This window comes from Micromys minutus (genome assembly GCF_963924665.1).
Source record: "Micromys minutus genome assembly, chromosome: 30".
Taxonomy (NCBI): domain Eukaryota; kingdom Metazoa; phylum Chordata; class Mammalia; order Rodentia; family Muridae; genus Micromys; species Micromys minutus.
Genome location: NC_137965.1, coordinates 26,000,961 through 26,019,860, shown reverse-complemented (window position 1 = coordinate 26,019,860; position 18,900 = coordinate 26,000,961). Strand labels below are relative to the sequence as shown.

The 18,900-nt window shown below is 41.5% G+C and overlaps 1 protein-coding gene across 1 annotated transcript; it reads left to right on the top strand.

Moving 5' to 3' along the window:
• The first annotated feature begins 594 nt into the window (after window positions 1–594).
• Window positions 595–17,314, top strand: PSMB1 (proteasome 20S subunit beta 1). The gene is made up of 6 exons (XM_080941864.1): window positions 595–770; window positions 4,473–4,580; window positions 5,356–5,437; window positions 7,679–7,808; window positions 15,864–15,970; window positions 17,069–17,314. The coding sequence occupies exons 1-6, from the start codon at window positions 661–663 to the stop codon at window positions 17,252–17,254; spliced, it is 723 nt and encodes a 240-aa protein (XP_080797990.1). The 5' UTR covers window positions 595–660; the 3' UTR covers window positions 17,255–17,314.
• The last annotated feature ends 1,586 nt before the right edge of the window (window positions 17,315–18,900 follow it).

Here is an 18,900-nt window from a genome sequence, read left to right as displayed (position 1 = left end):
TGAGGGGATACAACCCAGGCCGAAGCATGGCACCCAGATTGCATCCACAGACTGGAAGCATAGATAGATAAATGTTAGTTCGCTTCTTTATTTAGTCCGGAAATCTAGGCAATAAGGTGGTGCCGCTTATATTTTGGTTGGGTCTTCCCTCGTCTATTAAAGCTTCTTGAAACACCCTCATAGACATGCCCAGGGGTTTTACCTAGGTGATGCTAAATTCCGTGAAGTTAGCAATATTAACCATCAGATTCTGGCTACGGAAACCTAGTATTGCTTCCTGGGTCTCGTGGCTGCATAGACCACACCTGACTATGCGTCCTGATTCTCAAGCCTCTAATGCAGCAAGAACTACTACCCCTTCTCAAACGCTGTGCCACTTCACCAATGTGATATCCGACGAGCTGTCGTTTCTCTGTAATTGGTATTGTCAGACTTTTAATTTTCTATCCGCCACGAGTAAATCCAAATGTTTCCTTGGGGTTATAAAACAGGTCTCTCGGAATTGGCCGATACAGGTGGTGCGCTAGGCCGACACAGACGTGGTCCTCCAAGAGCAACGACGAATACGGGCTAGAGGAGCCCAGGGGGGCGGGGCGAGGGAGGCGGAAGTGGACCGGCCCCGGCAGCCATTTTGCCGTGAGACAGCAGGAGCTTGGCGCGATGCTTTCCACTGCCGCTTACCGGGACCGGGACCGAGAGCTGGGAATGGGGCCTCACGGCTCCGCCGGCCCAGTGCAGCAGCGTTTCTCGCCTTATGCCTTCAACGGAGGGTAAAATCCTGGGTCTGCTGTGCTCACCTTGGTCGAGCCTGGGGTCGCGGCGGGCTGGTGTGGGAATGGCGGATACGTAGCCTGCAGCCTGGCACTTACAAGAGTTGTGTAGGAACATCCCTGGTGCTGTTTGCTTCAGCAGGGCGGGCTCCCACCTTAATTCTCCACTCTATGAGCTTTTGTTTGGTAGGGCTTGAACAGGTTTCTAAAGCCAACGGGCGAACATGAAGTTATAATTGGTCTTGATTGTTAGACGAGTAGCTGTTTCTTGCCGCTGAGCCGTCTGATTATTATTTTAAAAGGAAAATAGCGTGATTAACCAGACATAATTTTAGGGATGAAAAATGAAGTTTTGTTCTACTCTTGAGACGTAGCCTGCTGGGTAAGTTCTACTGAGCTGCATCCCCAGCCTTAGACAGTCCGACCCTTGTGTGTGTTTATTCTTACTTTCAAATTACTTGTGCATTTTAATCATCTGCTTTATTCGAAGGGATGTTTTTTCCTTCATATTTAGGACCTTTGACAATACAGGAGTATTTTATACGTTGAAACAGCCAACTGTCAAAAAAAAGGGGGGGGGGGGCTTCTTAAGAAAAGCAAAACCAGCCAGGCTGGGGGTGGCGCACGTCTTTAATGCTAGCAAAGGCAAGTAGGTCTTCTCTTAAGTTCGCGGCCAGTCTGGTCTACAGAGCAAGTTCCAGGACAGCCTGAGCTACACGGAGAATCCTTGTCTCAAGAAGGAAAAGCAAAAACGTTAAGTAAATCTTTAGAACGTTGATCATGTAGAAAGTGAAAGGTTGATTTTAGCCTTGGTTGTGCCTTTTGAAGAGCAAATGTGAATGGGTGTACCATGCGGGTTCCTTTCAGTTACTTGAGCTTCTTTAATAGCTTGGGGGGCGCTCAAGGTGGTCACTTTTTTTTTTTTTTTTTTTTTTTTTTGGGTCAATTTTAAGCAGTTAAGTGAATATTTCATAGTCTTCTTGTTTCTTGGCATTTAAACAGCCAAGAGCTGGTGTGAATTAGAACTGGTTTTAAGTTCATATCATTCTCAGCCTTGTCCAGTTTCGGTCTGGCTTTCCAGTGTGCTGCTTAACGCTGCACGTGAACACTAAGTACTTGCATTGTTAGGTGTGTTAATAACTTCAAGGTGTTCCGAATGCAGTGCTCAGTGCTCAGGATTTACTTTGAACTTTTAGTTTTTCTCCATCACTTTGTTCATTGTTACTTAAAGCTGTCTGTTAAGTCACTTTCTCCTTTCTCTTTCACACCCCTGCAACTAGCATTTGCAACTAGCCCCTTCAAGCAGCCTCTGATTCTACAATAGGAATATTAATTTCTCTTTGTAGCTTCCAGGTTTTGCTACTTTATTTTACATGCCTCATCCCTGGAAACATACTACTTCCCAATCTGTTTCTGTAACTTTACTTCTCAGAAGTCCCCTCAGTTCTGGCCTCTTTGGGAAACCAGTTCTAACTGCATTTTCTGTATTGGCCATAACTCATGTTAGTAAACAAAGCAAGGAGAGTAGTTATTCCTTTCAGTTACTGCTGTGCCTTGAATGTACCCCTTGTGATGATGTCAGCACTCTGCTTTGTTTGGGGGGGGGGTTGTTTTTTCTCACCAAACACATTTAGGAAGTTGTAAAGCCTTGGTTGCACACATTGGTGTTGTATTTGACTTTGTCCTCCTTCCCCCGTAATCCTCTTTCCCTTCTGGTCCATCACTCCTATTGGAGCAGTATTGTGTCCCACTAAACATACTGCATTACTGTCAGAGTCTTAAAATCCTCACTTTGCAAATGGAACATTTTCATTCTTGTTCTGTGTAACCTTTAGGACTCCTTGCTAGAATTCTAAACTCCAGCTTGGCACTTGGGGTCATCTACAACAGTCCATCACATGAGTGTGTATGTCTCTGGTTACATAAAAGTGACACCTTAATTACATTGCTTGAGTGGACTGTGGTAATATTTTTTTCCTTCTGTTGCTGCTATTCATGGTATTTGGAATGCCATTCCTTGTTGCTTTGGAGTTTTAGTACAAAACTTGCCTCAGTAAAAATAGTAGGTAATGTTTTCTGGCTGTTTTTTTCCTAGAAGGAAATACGTTGGGTACTTTATGTGTTTAATTCTCACACCCTGTAACCCAACAAATACTGTAATTACCACCAATTTGAACATAAAGATTCTATCAGAGTCACACAACTAATAAGTGGCTTGAGTGATCCCAGTGCCCAGGAACTTAGTCATCACATAGTGCAGTCCTAGTGCACCTTACAGTGCTCACATGACAGTTACTGTTAAGTAGTCCCTTGTTCTTTAAAGAAATTGAAGTCTTTAGAAGTTAAAGTAATTTGCATGTGAAAACAACATTAGTATCTAGGCTCTACTTTTGTGGTTTTTCTATGGGGCTCTTCAGCAAGTTATTAGAAATTGTACAGGAAGAAAAAGAAAAGCTTGCTTTTTGACTATGGTTTGACAACTTTTCCTGTGAAGACACACACACAAACCTGCTCTGAGATTAGCTAAGGTTTAACTTGGAGAACCAATCAATTTTTTTTTTTTGTGGATTACTATGCTAGGAGTATGGGTCAAGAGATAGATACTTTCAAGAGAAGCAAAGATGACCCAGAATTAACTGTATCATAAAAAAGTTTGCCCCAGTACAGTTGACAACTCGTAAAAGCTGTGTTTCTGGATTTCTGTGTTGTTGTAGGTCGCTTACTAGTCAGAAAAATATCTCTTCTTACAGCTTGGCTGGTCAGAGTTTCCTCCCCTAACAGTTAAGACAGTGTCTCATTATGTACCCTAGCTGGCCTAGCACTCACAGAGCCTGCCTTTCCCTTCAAATGCCAGAATTCAATGTGTGCATAGGTGTGTGTGGCAGGGGAGCAGGGAGGCTCCAGGAATCTTATGAGTTTCCCCTGGATATAACTTGGTTTCCCTCAAGTATTTTACCTTAGGAGTCCTCATGAGCCTCCTACCCCACAAGGGATGCTTCAGTTTAGAGGAGACTGCTCTAGAAACTAACCATTCGTTTAATGACTTTTTAAAAAAGATTTATTTATTTATAAGTACACTGTAGCTGTGTTCAGGCACACTAGAAGAGGGCATCAGATCTCATTACAGATGGTTATGAGCCACCATGTGGTTGCTGGGATTTGAACTAGGACCTCTGGGAGAGCAGTCAGTGCTCTCAGCCACTGAGCCATCTCTCCAGCCCAGTGATATTATCTAACAGCTCTCATGTAAGGAAATAGACATAGTCCTTTTCTGAACTCAACTTGCTTGTGGGACTTAAAGACTACAGACAGGTTGCTTTGTAATGCCAGTGTTTGTTATGCATGAATATTTTTGGTTTTTAATAATGAAGGTATGATTTGGTTTCTCTCCTATTACCTCTCCTCAGTGAGGTACTGGAACAGTATGTTCCATTTTGTATTCTGTGTTACCTATCTGAGAAAACAGAAGTTTATTTGCCCCCTGGCTTATAACTGCTTGATGGGGGAGGGCTCCATTAGACTCTAGGTTAGGGATCTTCCAGGATGACATGTCAGGAATCCTTTGCTCCAGTCTTTTGTTGTTAATTTGAATTCTACCTTTATGTCTCGTAATTTTACCCAGATAGGGCCTTTAGGACACAGAACTGCCACCCTGAAGAATTAATGTTTTTTTTTTCTTCCTTTCTTTCTTTAATTCTTCAGTACTGTATTGGCAATTGCTGGAGAAGATTTTTCTATTGTTGCTTCAGACACTCGATTGAGTGAAGGATTCTCAATTCATACTCGAGATAGCCCCAAATGTTACAAACTGTAAGTAAATCTCTCTTCCATTTTTAAAAAATATTTACTTTTATTTTAAGTATGTTTGTTTTGTTTGTACATATGTTTGCATATAATATGGATACTGGGAATTGAAGCCACCTATATTGGGTACTGGAAGAACAACCAGTGCTCTTAACCCTTGAGCTATCTCTCCAGCTCATAAGTAAGTCATAAGGACATTTCACTTCACTTTTTGGTGGCCGTTGAGAAGATCTTCCTCTTGGTTAATCACAAAACTGTTATTCTAGAATTGAAATGGAAATGGAACCAACCAGGCTTGAGTTTTTGCATAGAGGTTTGAGGTGATAAGGAATATAAAACGAGAAAGGCAGCTTTGCCCTGTGTCATCCATTCTAAGCATGGCTCACATTTACCTTAAGAAGCAGTGAGGTCTTGTTCTCATTCCCGGATACCCAGTTTTTCTAACTTACTAACTGTTCTTTCTTAAGGAAATTAGAACTAGATTTTATTAGAGTCATGAGTCCATATATTTTTAACTTCTTGGTTTTTTTTTTTTCTGTAGAAATAGATGTATGAAACTTCTATATGATTAGTTACATCATACTTTACCTTTTCTAGCCCTAGACTGTAAAATAGTCACCCTTATTTTCCTGGGCCTAATCATAGTATATTTTTGGCCCACCTAAAATTAATTTGGTGTAAGGAGATGTTGATATGTCTGCTTCCGTGCCTCAAAAGCACTGGCTAGTTGTTAGTGAGCCTTGCTTTCTCAACTCATTTTCCTGAAATTGGCTTCTTACAGAACAGACAAAACAGTAATTGGCTGCAGTGGTTTTCATGGAGATTGTCTCACTTTGACAAAGATTATTGAAGCAAGATTAAAGGTAGGTCTTTTGAACTTGTCTGACCTGTTGAAACAGTTCACAGACCAGCTGCATTTAGAGCGGATAGCAAGTTAGTAGGTGGGGTTAGCATACCATAGAAACAGCAGTACCAACACTGGCTGTTGAGGTCTTCAGGTAATGAGGAACTGCATCACATTCAGTCTGGAATACCTCTGCCTTGTCAGGGTTGTCTACCTTATAGAGGGCTCTTCCGAAGTGTCTCCTGGTGTGTATCAGATCTGCCTGTGGCAGAAGATAGCCTGGGCAGCTGATAGACCAATAGAAGCATGATTGGGAGCTGTGTGCTCACCTTCCCTTCTTCACAGCTTTCCACTCTAGTAGACAGCACAAAAAGAGGAAAAATAATTCTGGAGCAAGATGAAGAGCAGCAGCTCATCTCCTGGCAGGTTTCAATAGTAGGGATGATGTGATTGGGGCATTTTGGGGGGCGGGGGAAGACCACATTCTCTGTTGGTACTTAAGGGGATACATCACATAGTCATAAAATGTTTGCTTACACTTGCTGTGGGGCTGTGTAGAAATTATTTTACAGTATTTTAGAAATTTATCAGTGAAAGCTTCAGAAATTTACATTTACTAGCAGATATATCATGCCTTCTAATTCATATTTTACTCTAACTTATCTTAGAAATTACTCTGTATTTGTCTGCTTCTAGTCATAGCTTTTTGTAATTGTTCAGTGTTCTGACCTTGACTTACAGAACTTAGGCTTTGCCTTAGAAAGGCTTGCCATTGGACTAACAAAAAACTCACCTTTTATCCTAGTCAGGAGATGGTCAGACAGATCTCTGTGAGCCAGCCTGGTCTCTGAAGCAAGTTCAAGGGGGCTATTATATAGAGGAACCCTCAAAATCAAACAACAACATAAATGGTGAACTTAATTCATTTTAGGCTTATAATTTTTGTGGACATTTTTAGCCTATTTAATTTCATTTATTTTATGTGTATTGGGGTTTAGTCTATAAAAATATGTGTGTATATCATGGGCATACCTGGTGCTCAAGAAGGTTAGAAAATGGTGCCAGATCCCTTGGAACAGTCTATAAATAATTGTAAGCTGTCATGGGGTGCTAGGAACCAAACCTAGGTTTGCAAAAGCAGCACGTTTTCTTAACTCGGCTGAGCCATCTCTCAGTCCCTATGATGGGCGTGCTTTTATACTATTTTCTTGGTAGACAATTTGAGAAGTAAGACTGCTGACCCTCCATGATGTGTTTGTCCAGGAGTTAAAAAATCTGCCACCATAAATGATGCATTCAGTTGATTTCTGTTTGTAAGAAACCAGATCATAAATATTTTAAAACTTAAGGGCTGTTTGATTTCTGTCACAGCTGCCTAGTCAGACAGAGAAGGCTGCATAAATAACATGGCTATACTCAGGAAATTTTTATTTGTAGAAGCATGTAGCAGGTCAGGCTCTTGGTGCTGATATCATTGGGGTGCATAGTGCAGGAAGAGATGCATTTGGAACATCTTTCCCGGGCTCACCTTACATGACCTTACATGCCTGTGTATTATATTGTTGTTGAACTAGTAGTGCCCACAAGGAGGAGGGGAAAGTAGAAAGGCTCTTTAAACCAACCTTCTTGACATTCTTCCCCTTAAAATTTTGATGTGTAGACCAGGCTGGTCACAAACTCATTTCTTGAATGCTGGGACAAGTTTAAGTTAGGGAACCACTACAAACCAGAGTGACAACTCTACAAGCAGTGAGTTCACTGGTTATTTAGAGGAGTGTGGTGGGTGAGGGCCTATGGAGGGAACATGAGCATCTCAGCACCGAGGACACTTCAGGAAGGCTGCTTCCCCTGAAGCCCCTCCCATCAACATACAGGCAGCTGAGTGTTGTTTTTCTTCTCTGCGGTTGTTTACTGTTTGTATAACCTTGAGGAAGGCCCTCATGAATCTTGGTTTCAGCTTTCCTGGCACGTGTCAGATTTATTCACATCTTGAGTCTTGCTCTTTTTTTCTCCCCCAGGAAAAGTTTCTGATCTGAAAAACTACTGACCACCTCAAATATATGTAATAAAATGCTATTTTATGTTAGTAACATTGTATGATTTGGCCATAAAAGAAATAAGCTTTTGTGTTTCACTAAGGAATACTTACAGTGTGTACTGGTTGTTATTGAAGCTTGACAGAGTCTGTCTCTGCTCTACTGAATCTCTGTTATCTCTCTGTTGTCGTGTCTCCTTCCCACCCTTGCCCTTCCCTCTGAAGATGTACAAGCATTCCAATAACAAGGCCATGACAACAGGGGCAATTGCCGCAATGCTGTCTACCATCCTGTACTCTCGGAGGTTCTTCCCTTACTATGTTTACAACATCATTGGAGGACTTGATGAAGAAGGTAACATCTTGCTTTCTGGCAAATGCCAAAGTGTTATTTCATAAATGTGTGTGCTTCTGCCTGGAGTTGACTATCTAGCCCAGCAGCTTTGCTCTTTGGTCATGAAAGTAGAACAAACTGAAGCTAAAAGATAAATACCATTCAGTCACACAGCAAGTACTGTATATGGTACCTGGTGACCTGTTAGTTGTGTTTCCTTAGGATCTGGTATTTGTTGATAATTATTATCTTTCACTTTACAGTTACATAACATAGTTAATTCAAGTAATTCTTTTTAAAATAATACTTATTTTATGTGCATTGGTGTTTTGCTTGCATGTATGCCTGTGAGGGTGTGGAGTCCTCTGGAGATAGAGTTACAGGCAGTTGTGGGCTGCCATGTGGGTTCTGGGAATTGTGCCTAAGTCCTCTGGAAGAAGAGTAGGCACTGCTCTTGACTGCTAAGCTGTCTTCCAGCCCCCTCAAACAGTTCTTGAAAAGGAATTTCTGGGGCTGGAAGAACTCATGGTTAAGAGTAATTACTGCTCCTGCAGAAGAGCTGACTTTAGTTCCCAGCTCTAACATGGTGGCTCACAACCATTTGTAACTCCAGTTCTAGAGGGTCTGATGCCCTCTGGGAATTTGATCTGACTTCCTGGGAGATACAGCACACAGACAAAAAAAATCACCCACATGGGTAGACATGGGTAGCCCACAACAGACCAAAGCACAGATATCACGAGAGTCCAACGTGGTGAACCAATGAGTTTTATTGGGATTACTTGCAGAACTGTGGGTGAGGGGTTACTTACAGGACAGAGATGTCTCAAAGGCAGTTGCATCACCGAAGCTGGAAACCTGGATTATACTTACAGCCTGCAGATAGTTCAACAGGTTGGAGAATATCCCTTTTAGGTCAGTGGGTTAGTTGAGCAGCACATTTGCAGGCAGGTCAGATAATCTCTGCTTTTTTGCAGCTTGGCTTTTAATGAAAGTGACTTTCTCGGCAGTATTTATTGTTTACTCTTGGGAGAGAGGTCTTGGAAATCTGATTTGTTTCAGGGACTTCCTGAAGCTGTTAAAAGTTGTTTACCTTCTGTCTTCCCTGCAGGATGAAATGTTTTAATCAGGAAGGAATCTGCTACACAACACATTTATACATTCAGGCAAAAGATGGAGACTCATAAAATAGAAATAAATCTGTTTGTTTGTTTGTCTAAATGTATTATGGTAATACATGCCTATAACCCCAGCGCTTGGCAGCTGAAACAGAAGGATTGTATCCTTCAGGGACTATTAAAGACCTTGTCTCCAAAAACAAAGATGATTTGGGTTAGTTAGTACCTGTAGTGCTCTCAGAGTATGTATCTTTTGTTTTTATCTGTCAGAGTAAGATAGTATATTTTAAGACTTAGGCTGGATCTGGTAGCACATGGAATTACAGCACTTAGAGGCTGAAGAGTCTCTGAGTTTGAGGCGAGCCTGGTCTACAGGTTCCAGAACAGCTAGGATTATGTAGAGAGATCCAAACTCAAATAACAAAACAACAAATTTTTGTTGTCTGTGTATTTGTTCCCCCCTCATGTTTTATTAGTTCTTAGAGAATTTTGTGCAGTGTGTTTTGATGTCTTTGTTTTCATCTTTAAACATCTTTATGTTACTCATGCTCATGGATTTGTGGCCTTCCCCTAGAATGTAGTTAGCCTGCTAGGGGACACACCCTTAAAATGACTCCCTCTACCAACAGCTGTCAGTTGCCAAAAGCTCCTTGGCTAGGGTGGTACTTGTCTTCTCTATGCTGGGATGTATTTCTGGCTTGAGCTTGCTCAGGTCTTGTATACACATCACAACTGCTGTGAGTTCCTGTGTGCAAGTGCCCTTCCGTGTCCAGAAGACAGTAGTCACCACCACCTCAGGCAGTCTTTTCACCCCTGTAAACACACATGATGAAAAGGAAATCTTAAGAAAGCATTGTAGACTTACTTTTTCAGTGTGTGGGGTGTGACATGCATGTAAGTGCACATGTGCCAGAGCTGTTGTTTTTAGAGGCTGTTGTGAGCTACCCAGAGCACTAAGTACACATCTTATCCACTGAGCCATCCCTCCAGTTCAGATGTTTGTTGTTTTAAGATTGGAGCTAAGACTTAAGAAAAAATTAGTCTTTGGGGATGATGGTGTAAAAAGTGCATTATATGTATGTATAAAATTGTCAAATAGTTTATAAAAATTATACAACCAGTATCTACTTTTTAAAAAAAATTTTCAATAGCAACTTTAAAGAGCAATCAGTCTATGTGACTGACCTGTCTTCTTACCTGGATCACAGCAAGGGGCTCTGGTGATGGAATGGAGGTGAAACCCAGAGGACTGGCTCAGGGTTAATACATCTACCCTGCCTTTCCTCTTTACTGTTCTTGTCCTCTCATCGTCCTCCTCGCCTGTCTGTCCCGATTTTCTCCTCATCTGCAGCTTATGTGCCCCTCATTCTTGTTGCCTGAGGTAGTCCATCTTTTTGTCTTGTGCAAAAGTAACTTTTATTCTCTTGATATTAGAGGGTTGCTTTCTCTGCTAACCTAGGTTTAGTCCTGGAAGCTGCTAGCCTAGGCCTAGAATGTTTTCTGCCTCTGAGACTTGCTGCTGAATAAGCTCACCCTTTGTAGTTCTTTCTGAACTCTGGCTGGCTGATTCATCTCAGATGTTCTGGCTCAACACTCCTCTCGATACTGACTGATTCAAATTGGCTTCTCTCAGCTTCTGATTGAATTGCTCTGCTTGGCCTTATTGTACCTTTAGCAATCTTCTGGCTCCTCCTCATTCTCTGGCTCATTCATTCTGTCCTTACCTGTGTCTGGCTTGTTCTCTCGCTGCAACCTGTCTCTGTACAACTGTTCCAGTAAAACTGTTCTCTGTTTCTGTACTGCTTTCTTAAGTCACCCTTCTTTCCCCTCTGTTCGCATTTCCCTGCTGTTCTCATGAGAGTTGTCATATCCCAGTCTGTCAAATCTTATTCGTTCCTTTTCTGCCGCTTACTGACTCACTTTCACATATGGGTGCTTCCTTCTAAAACTAATTTTAATTGCTAAGGCTGAGCCACACCACAACTAGAAACAGGTTTTTCCAGTAAACAGCATAGTGGGATCAAATATCCTGCAATGGTCTTATTCTGCTTTTTGAAAAGTTCCCTCATTTATGTTTTAAATTCTGTTGTTACTAGTTCATTTCTAGTGCTTTACGTTTCTTAAAATTATATATATTTTTTACTTTTGTTATTTTATTAGGAGTTCTATGTTCTCTTCATTTCTTTTTCTTTTTTTAAATTTTTGTATCCTGTATTTTATATTGGTGCTCTTAATTACAATGCAGTGTTAATTTAGGGCTGGTCCTACATCATGAAGAGTGACGCACCAGTCTGATTAGCAGTCTTAAGCAATAGTCTAGTATACTATTCTTACTACTATAATTTTTAAAAATTTAGTTCAGACATACATATAATACATTACAGTTTCCATATACCTCAGGATGAGTGATCTTCAGTCTAGGCTTACAGCTGGAGCTTTTTGTTGGCCAGATTTCTGTTTCTGCTTCATGCTTCTGTTCTTTCCAGTTCACTTAGCCCAGGTCACCAAGTCTGCTAACATCTCCAAAGACTCACTGGCTTTCAGGCAGTAGGATGGGTGTCAGGTGTCGTTCTCTTACCTTTTAGGTATGAAATAAGCCTTCCTGGCTTTGCATCCTGGGTGCTGGGATTAAAGATGTGCACCACCACTACCTGTTGAAGTGATTTTTTATTTATAATATGATAAGAAAAGGTTCTTTTTTGGTTTTTGTCTGTTAGGTGTTTTAAATGCCTCTGTATCTGGATTGTCATCTCTCCCCCCTTTGGGAGTGGGGTTGGGGGAGGACTTTGAGAAGGTCTCTCTGTGTGTCCTTGGCTGTCCTGGCACTTCCTCTTTAGACCATCTGTCTGCCTTCCAAGCTCTGGGATTGAAGGCTTGTACCACTGTCTCTTCTTAACTCCAGGAATTTTCTGTTAACAGTTCTTTTAAAAATGTTTTCTTTGCCACTAGAACAAGTTCTTCTGTGTCCCTGATTTGATCTTAGTGCCTTGTTATGCTGGAGACAAAATTAGATTATGCCCCTGGCACTTTCTACTCTTTTATCTTTGCTGAGTTCTTCTACTGTGTCTTCAAGCTCAGATGGTCTGGTCTTTTAGTGGTCCATGCCATGCAGAGACTTTCCACTGTCTGTCTGTGTTTTACATTAACTTACTGGGATCTGTCTCTGGTGTTTCATTCACATTCGTTTTTCTTCAGTATTTCTATCCCGTGTTGAATTCTTTGATATAAGCATCAGTACCTACTTGATTTCTTCGTTAAGATTTATTTTATATGTGTGATTATCTGCATGTATTTATTTGTACCACATGTATGTCTGGTAGCTGTAGGGGCCATCAAATCCCCCAGAACTAGATTTGTGATCCAGCATGTGGGTATTGGAAACCAAACTTCGAGCAAGTGCTGAACTGTCTTTCCACAACCCCTTCCTGATTTTATTCAACTGTTTGTATCTTTGAACATATTACTTTTGAATTTTCGGTTTGGGCTTTCATCTAACTCACTCTGATTAGATGTGACTGCTGTAGGGTTAATAATTTTTGGAGTTGTGTTTGTTTCTCTAGTTTGGTTATTTTGTGATCTGCATGTCTGGTATGTTTTGGTGATTTTGTTTATCAGCTATATTCTTTCAGTTGAAATATTCAGGTGGAATGTGAGTGTGGTAGTCTTGAATATATAATTCAGAAAACAATTCCTTAGACCTCTGGGTTCCTCATGTAAGCTCCATCTTATTCCAAGTAAGATATTTGGGAAGAGAAACCACAGCTGTTTGATATTACTACTATGCAGTTGTGCTAGCCACATAACGGTGTCCTTTTAGATAAACTTCAGTGGCTGTTGGAAGGTAGTTAGTATACAGCATGTTTGTTGGATTTCAGTTGATAAGATTAGGAGTGGGAGGGAAGTAGGGTAGATAAAGATTAAATATTAGCTTACCTCAAAAGTCATTCTTCATCAAGATGGATGAAATGGCCAAGAAGGGAAAGCTAGGATACTATTAAGGGCTGCAGAGCAGAGATTATTTAAGTTATGGAAATTTACAATTACATAAAGAGGAAAGATGAAGGACAGGAAGATGTAGGAATTAAAGTGAGAGGGTATGTGAGCTATGGCTGAATAGTAAGAAACTGCCTTTGGGGCCAATCTACAGAGGGAGTTCCTGAGCTGCTAGAGAAACCCAGTCCTAAAAAACAACTCCTAAAGTATGTACACACGAAAGCAAGACCACTATGAAACATGCAAGAGTAGAAATTTAATAGTAGAAAATAAGAGATAAAGGGGATATTTGCAAAATTAATTGCTGGCACGTCCGTGCTGCATTGGAAGTTGGGTTCTCAAATCCCCCTGGTGTGCTGGAAGGGAGGATGGGTGCCTTTCCCTGCATTCTGTGCTCTTGGGGTTCTCTGAAGCTGTTGAAGCAGGGGGCCTGTTTCTGTGGTCACTTCTGCTTTCACCAGGGATCTGGTCCCCAGTATGGCTATTTCTTAAGTCATACCTTGTAAATAGTCCATGATTTCTTATGGTTTGGGTTTAAAAACTTTTTTTTTAAGGTCTCAGTCTGTAGCCCAGGGCAAGTTTGTTGTTATCCTCTTACCCCAGCTTCTTAACAGTCACCACACAATTGACTCCACGGTTGTTTTTAAAAGACCACTTCATGGGGCTGGAGAGATAGCTTAGCACTTGCTACTCTTTCAAAGAACCCAGGGGTTCAGTTCCCAGCACCTATACGGCATCTCACAAAGGTTTGTAATGCCCTATTCTGGCCTCTTCAGGCACTACACATTTCATGTACTTACAGGCACACAGACAAAACACTCATACACATTTTTAAAAACTTTATCTAAAATTGTAGCGATGTGTTCTTTGATAGTAATTCAAGCAATATATAAGCATATGGTACCTTCCAGTTTTTCTCAAAAGTAGAAAAATTTAAAGTGTGTTTGCCATGGTGCAGATTTGTGAAAGTCAGGGGACGGACAGCTTTGCAGAGCTGGTTCTTACCTGCCACAGGCTTGTAGCAAGTGCCATTGCTATCTTTCTGCCCTGGCCTCAGTCTTATCAGTGTGCTAGCTCATCCTGAGCACTGTGAGGCTAGTGTATTAACCTATGCCATAACTGAAACCAGCGCCCTGACCACACAAGTTACAGCAAGGTGGAGCAATTTGGCTTTCTTTAGCTTTTAGACAGTGGTATGTTTTCATGAGTGAGTGCCACCTTTCTAATAACTTTTAAGATGCCAGTAATTTTTTGCTACTTTGAATATTGCAAAAATATCTGCTTACTAGAAACAAACAATAATTTCAGTGTCTCACAAGGAATACACAAAGTCAAAGTAGCTTAGTAAAGGCGGTTCTGATGCATCAGAGCCCAAATCAGGCTGGCAGCATACCAGGGTTGGTTTTTTTTTTTTTTTTTTTTTTTTTTTTTTTGGGTCCTCCCCCCCCCCCCCCCATTCTTGGTGATGGTGCCTCATCTCATTGAAGAGAACTCAGCATCACCAACTGGCACCGTTGGCAGATGGGTGTGAAGGTGAAGATTTAGAAAAACTGATTCTGTACCAGGCTGCTTTTGATTTAATTTTTTTCTTACAAATACGTAAGAAATTCTATATTTGCGATTGTCTTTAGTATAAATCCTGCTCTGCACATGAAATAATGTGTTATGGGTATGGACCTGTTTGCATTGGACAGCTACTGATGCCACATTTTCCAAAAGACATAATTTGATTTCAGTGGAGTCTGCAAGGATCACTGGTTTGTTGTATTGGGTTATGTTTCCCTTAAAAAAAGTTACTCTTGGGCTGGAAAGACGGTTTAGCATTTAGAGTGTTTGATGCTCTCAGAGGACCTGTTTGGATTCCAACACACACACAGTGGGCAACTTTCACTTGCCTGTGACTCAGTCCCAAGGAATCTCTGGGCTTTCATGGATACCTATACATATGACAGACATTCACATAGACACACACATAAATAAAAATAACCTCTATTTTTTTTTAGGTTATTCCTTATTCCAGTAATTCAAAGCAAGCCATATTTGAGGCAAAACTAATCTCTAACAGTACACATTTGTGTTTTGCTAAAACCCTTTATTAAACACTAAGTAAATAATCAAATTCTTCCATTAAAGTTTGGTAGTATTTGGCAGGGGTGTTTTTCACCCTGTACCTGAGTCTGCCGTGAATTTACTGCCTATGGTGTCTTAGTTAAGGTCTCTATTGCTCCAGTGAAGCACCATGGCCAAAAAGCAAGTTGAGAAGAAAGTTTATTTGACTTACATTTTCACATTGTTGTTCATCATTGAAGAAAGTCAGGATGGAATTCAACGGTAGGAACCTGGAAGCTGGAGCTGAGGCCATGGAGGGGTGCTGCTTACTGGCCTGCTCCTCATAACTTGATCAGCCTGCTTCGTCATAGAACACAGGACGTCTGGCCCAGACATAGCATCACCCACAGTGCCTGGGCACTCCTGCAAGTGCACTACAGGTCTGCCTACAGCCCAGTCTTATGGAGGCAGTTTCTCAGTTGCGGTTCTCCTCTGATGACTCTAGTTTGTGTCAGGTCAACATAAAACTAGCTGATACATGTGTGTTTTTTTAACAATATACTGTTAAAGAGTGTGTTTATTTAATACTAAAATGGTATACACAATAAGTCTGTGGTATTATTACTTAGATTTAGCTTATTTGTTAGGAATAGCATACGGATTTTGGCTAGAACTTTAAGTAAGGCCTATGTTCATTACCCAGTGTGTCTGAATGGCCTGCCCGTCCAGGCAAGTTGACCACAAAGGTCACTAAGATGTGAACCTCTTGTCTCTGACCTCATTCCATAGAGAATCGTCTGCTGGGGTCCAGTGCACCACAGTTCTGACCTCTGACAAAACTCGAGCTGATGGATTGCACTCGGCATCATTCTTTGACTTTGTTTTTTACAGTCTTGTATGTACTTTCTTCTTTAAGGAAAGGGAGCTGTTTACAGCTTTGACCCAGTGGGCTCTTACCAGAGAGACTCTTTCAAGGCAGGAGGCTCAGCAAGTGCCATGCTACAGCCTCTGCTCGACAACCAGGTAATGTGCTTGAGCCTCTGCCTGTGGCAGCATGGGCAGCTCCGGTAACCTCCAGTTTTCTCACTCCGGTGAGGTGCTGCTGAGATCTTCTGAAACTGCCCTTTAGTCCTCCCCTTCCCATACAGAGCCCTTAGACTCTGTCTGCAGCCATTGGTCATGACTCTGTCCCATGCCATCTTCCCTTACATCACAGTTTCTGGGTTATAGTCACTTTCCCAAACTTAATTTGTCCCTCTTTTTTTTTTTTTTTTTTTTTTTTTTTAATACCACCTTGATCCAGACCTGCTTTTACTGGGTTTTCTCAATGCCTTCAGCCTCTAGGCTCATTTACCTTGTCCGTACTGCTCATGATTCCTGGGCCTTGCTCACTCCTGCTTGTGTGTTCATCTCAGCTGTGCCACACACTGCCTCTTCTTTTTCCTGAAGTGATACCTATCTGATCCTCACTTTAGTTAGGAATGTTTGATGCTCTTCTGTTTCATGCCTTTTCCTAGTTTGATCTCGCTGCCATTATCAAAGTACCTCGACCAAAAGCAGCTTAGGGAGGAAGGGATTGTTTCGGTTGAACAGCTTGTATCTGTAATGGAAGTTGAGGGAGGAACTGAAGCAGAGACCATGGAGGAGTGCTGCCTACTAGCTTGTTACTTGTTGGCTCAACTTGTTCCTTATACGTCCGATGACCAGCTGCCCACAGTGGGCTAGGTCCTGCAACATGAAGCACTGATTGGGAAAATGTCCCACAGACTTGCCTACAGGCCGGACTGATGGAGACATCTTCTCAGCTGAAGCCCCCATTCCTAAATTCCCTGCCCGTTTTTCTGATGTAGCAGCCTGCTAACAGGCTGTCTTGGCCTCCTCCTTGCTGTATTGTTTACAGCATCTACATCTGCTTCCATGTGTCCGTGCTCTTGAGAAATTGGGAGCTTTGCCCCATTTCCACTGTGCTTAAGCTGGAACTGGAATATCCTTAATCTGGAAGACATCCTGATGGGACCTGATACTTCCAGTTCAGATCCTGGGACGTGTGTACTGTGGGAGGTCGGGGCCTTCCTTAGGTCTTAGCGTCACATGATGCCATATGAGTTTCTGTCCATCCAGGTTGGTTTCAAAAATATGCAGAATGTGGAGCATGTCCCCCTGACTCTGGACAGAGCCATGAAGCTGGTGAAAGATGTCTTCATTTCTGCTGCTGAGAGGGATGTGTATACCGGAGATGCCCTCAGGATCTGCATCGTGACCAAAGAGGGCATCAAGGAGGAGACTGTTCCCCTGCGGAAAGACTGATGTGTGGGCCATATATTGGAGCTGTGGCAGTTTGTTTTATTAAAAAGAAATGTAAAGTACTCACTGTCTCACGCTGAGTCTTCTCTAAGCACGACAGGTTGGAAAGAATCCCTTGGGGGTTGGAGAGATTACTTATGAGTTAAGAAAGTATGGCTCTTGCAGAGGACCTAGGTGTGATTCCCAGCACCCACCTGTAACTCGAGTTCCAGAGGATACTTCCTAAATAAGTCATAGGAAGGCGTCCCAACACTGGGCACTGGATTTGTTTTGTTTAATAATCCATGTCTTCTGGGATCATCTTTCTGTCCATGCAGGGTACTTTCATTCAAATTTTCTTTAATTCTGTGTTTAATTAGCTTATCAAGTGGTTGGGCTCTGGGTTATTCATATACCCTCAGTTTTAATTAAACCGCCTTCTACATTGTCACTATACCTCTGTCTATCCTTGCTTAAACCTGCCAGTCCCTCATTTCCCTCCTTTTATATCATGTTCTATGCTATCTCCTTCCCTATGTCCTGTTTTTAGTATCTACAGATACTGCAAGCTAAACAACTCAAATCTAAAACTTCATAATACCTACAATTCACATGAATGCACTCACACTGTTTGAATTTGGAATCTTGGATTATCTCAATATATGTTCCAATTTCATATATTTTCCTGCAGATTTCACAATTTTTATTTACAGTTGAATAAAATTTCACTTTGTACATGTACCATGTCATATTTTCATTATCAGTTCTGCAGTTGGTGAACATCTAGCCTGATATCATCTCTTCAATGTGAATAAATGTGGACATGCAAGTATCTCTCTCCTGGGATATAAATTTCTTTGGGTATATATGTCCAGGAATGGTATGGCTGGGTCCTATAAAAAATTATGTTTTTATTTTTTAAATAAACTTCCATTCTGATTTCTATAGTGGCTGCACTCACCCAGCAATGTATAAAGGTCCCTTTACCTGTCATTTGTAGTCTTGTTTGTTTGGGCTTGAGACAGGGTTCTTCTGTGTAACGGCCTCTGGCAGTTCTGGAACTTGTAGGGCAGGCTAGCCTTAAACCCAGATCTACTTACCTCTGCTTCCTGAGTTCTGGGACTAGAGATGTGTACCACCACTGGCCTTTTATATTTTTGATATTCTAACTGGTGTGAGATGGAATCTCAAAGTGGTTTTAATTTATATTTCTCTGAAGGCTAAGGAGGCTGAATAATTTTTTTTAAAAGATTTATTTACTTCGTGTATGTGAGTACACTTGCTGTTTTTAAACACACCAGAAGAGGGCATCAGATCCCATTACAGATGGTTGTGAGCCACCATGTGGTTGCTGGGAATTGAACTCAGGACCTCTGGAAGAGCAGTCAGTGCTCTTAACCACTGAGCCATCTCTCCAGTCCCCTGAATAATTTTTAAAGTGTTTATTAGCTATATATATTTCTTTTCAGAAACTTAGTTTTATTGTCACATTGACAGCCTGGAGTGACATGGGAAGAGGAAGCCATTATAGACTTTATACAACCAGATTGTTCTGTGGCCATATCGGTGAGAAATCTTGATTGATGATTGGTAGAGGAGGGCCTAGCCCGCGGTGGACAGCACTTTCCTTCAGCAGGTGGGGCTTGATCTGTAAAGATAGCTATCTGGGG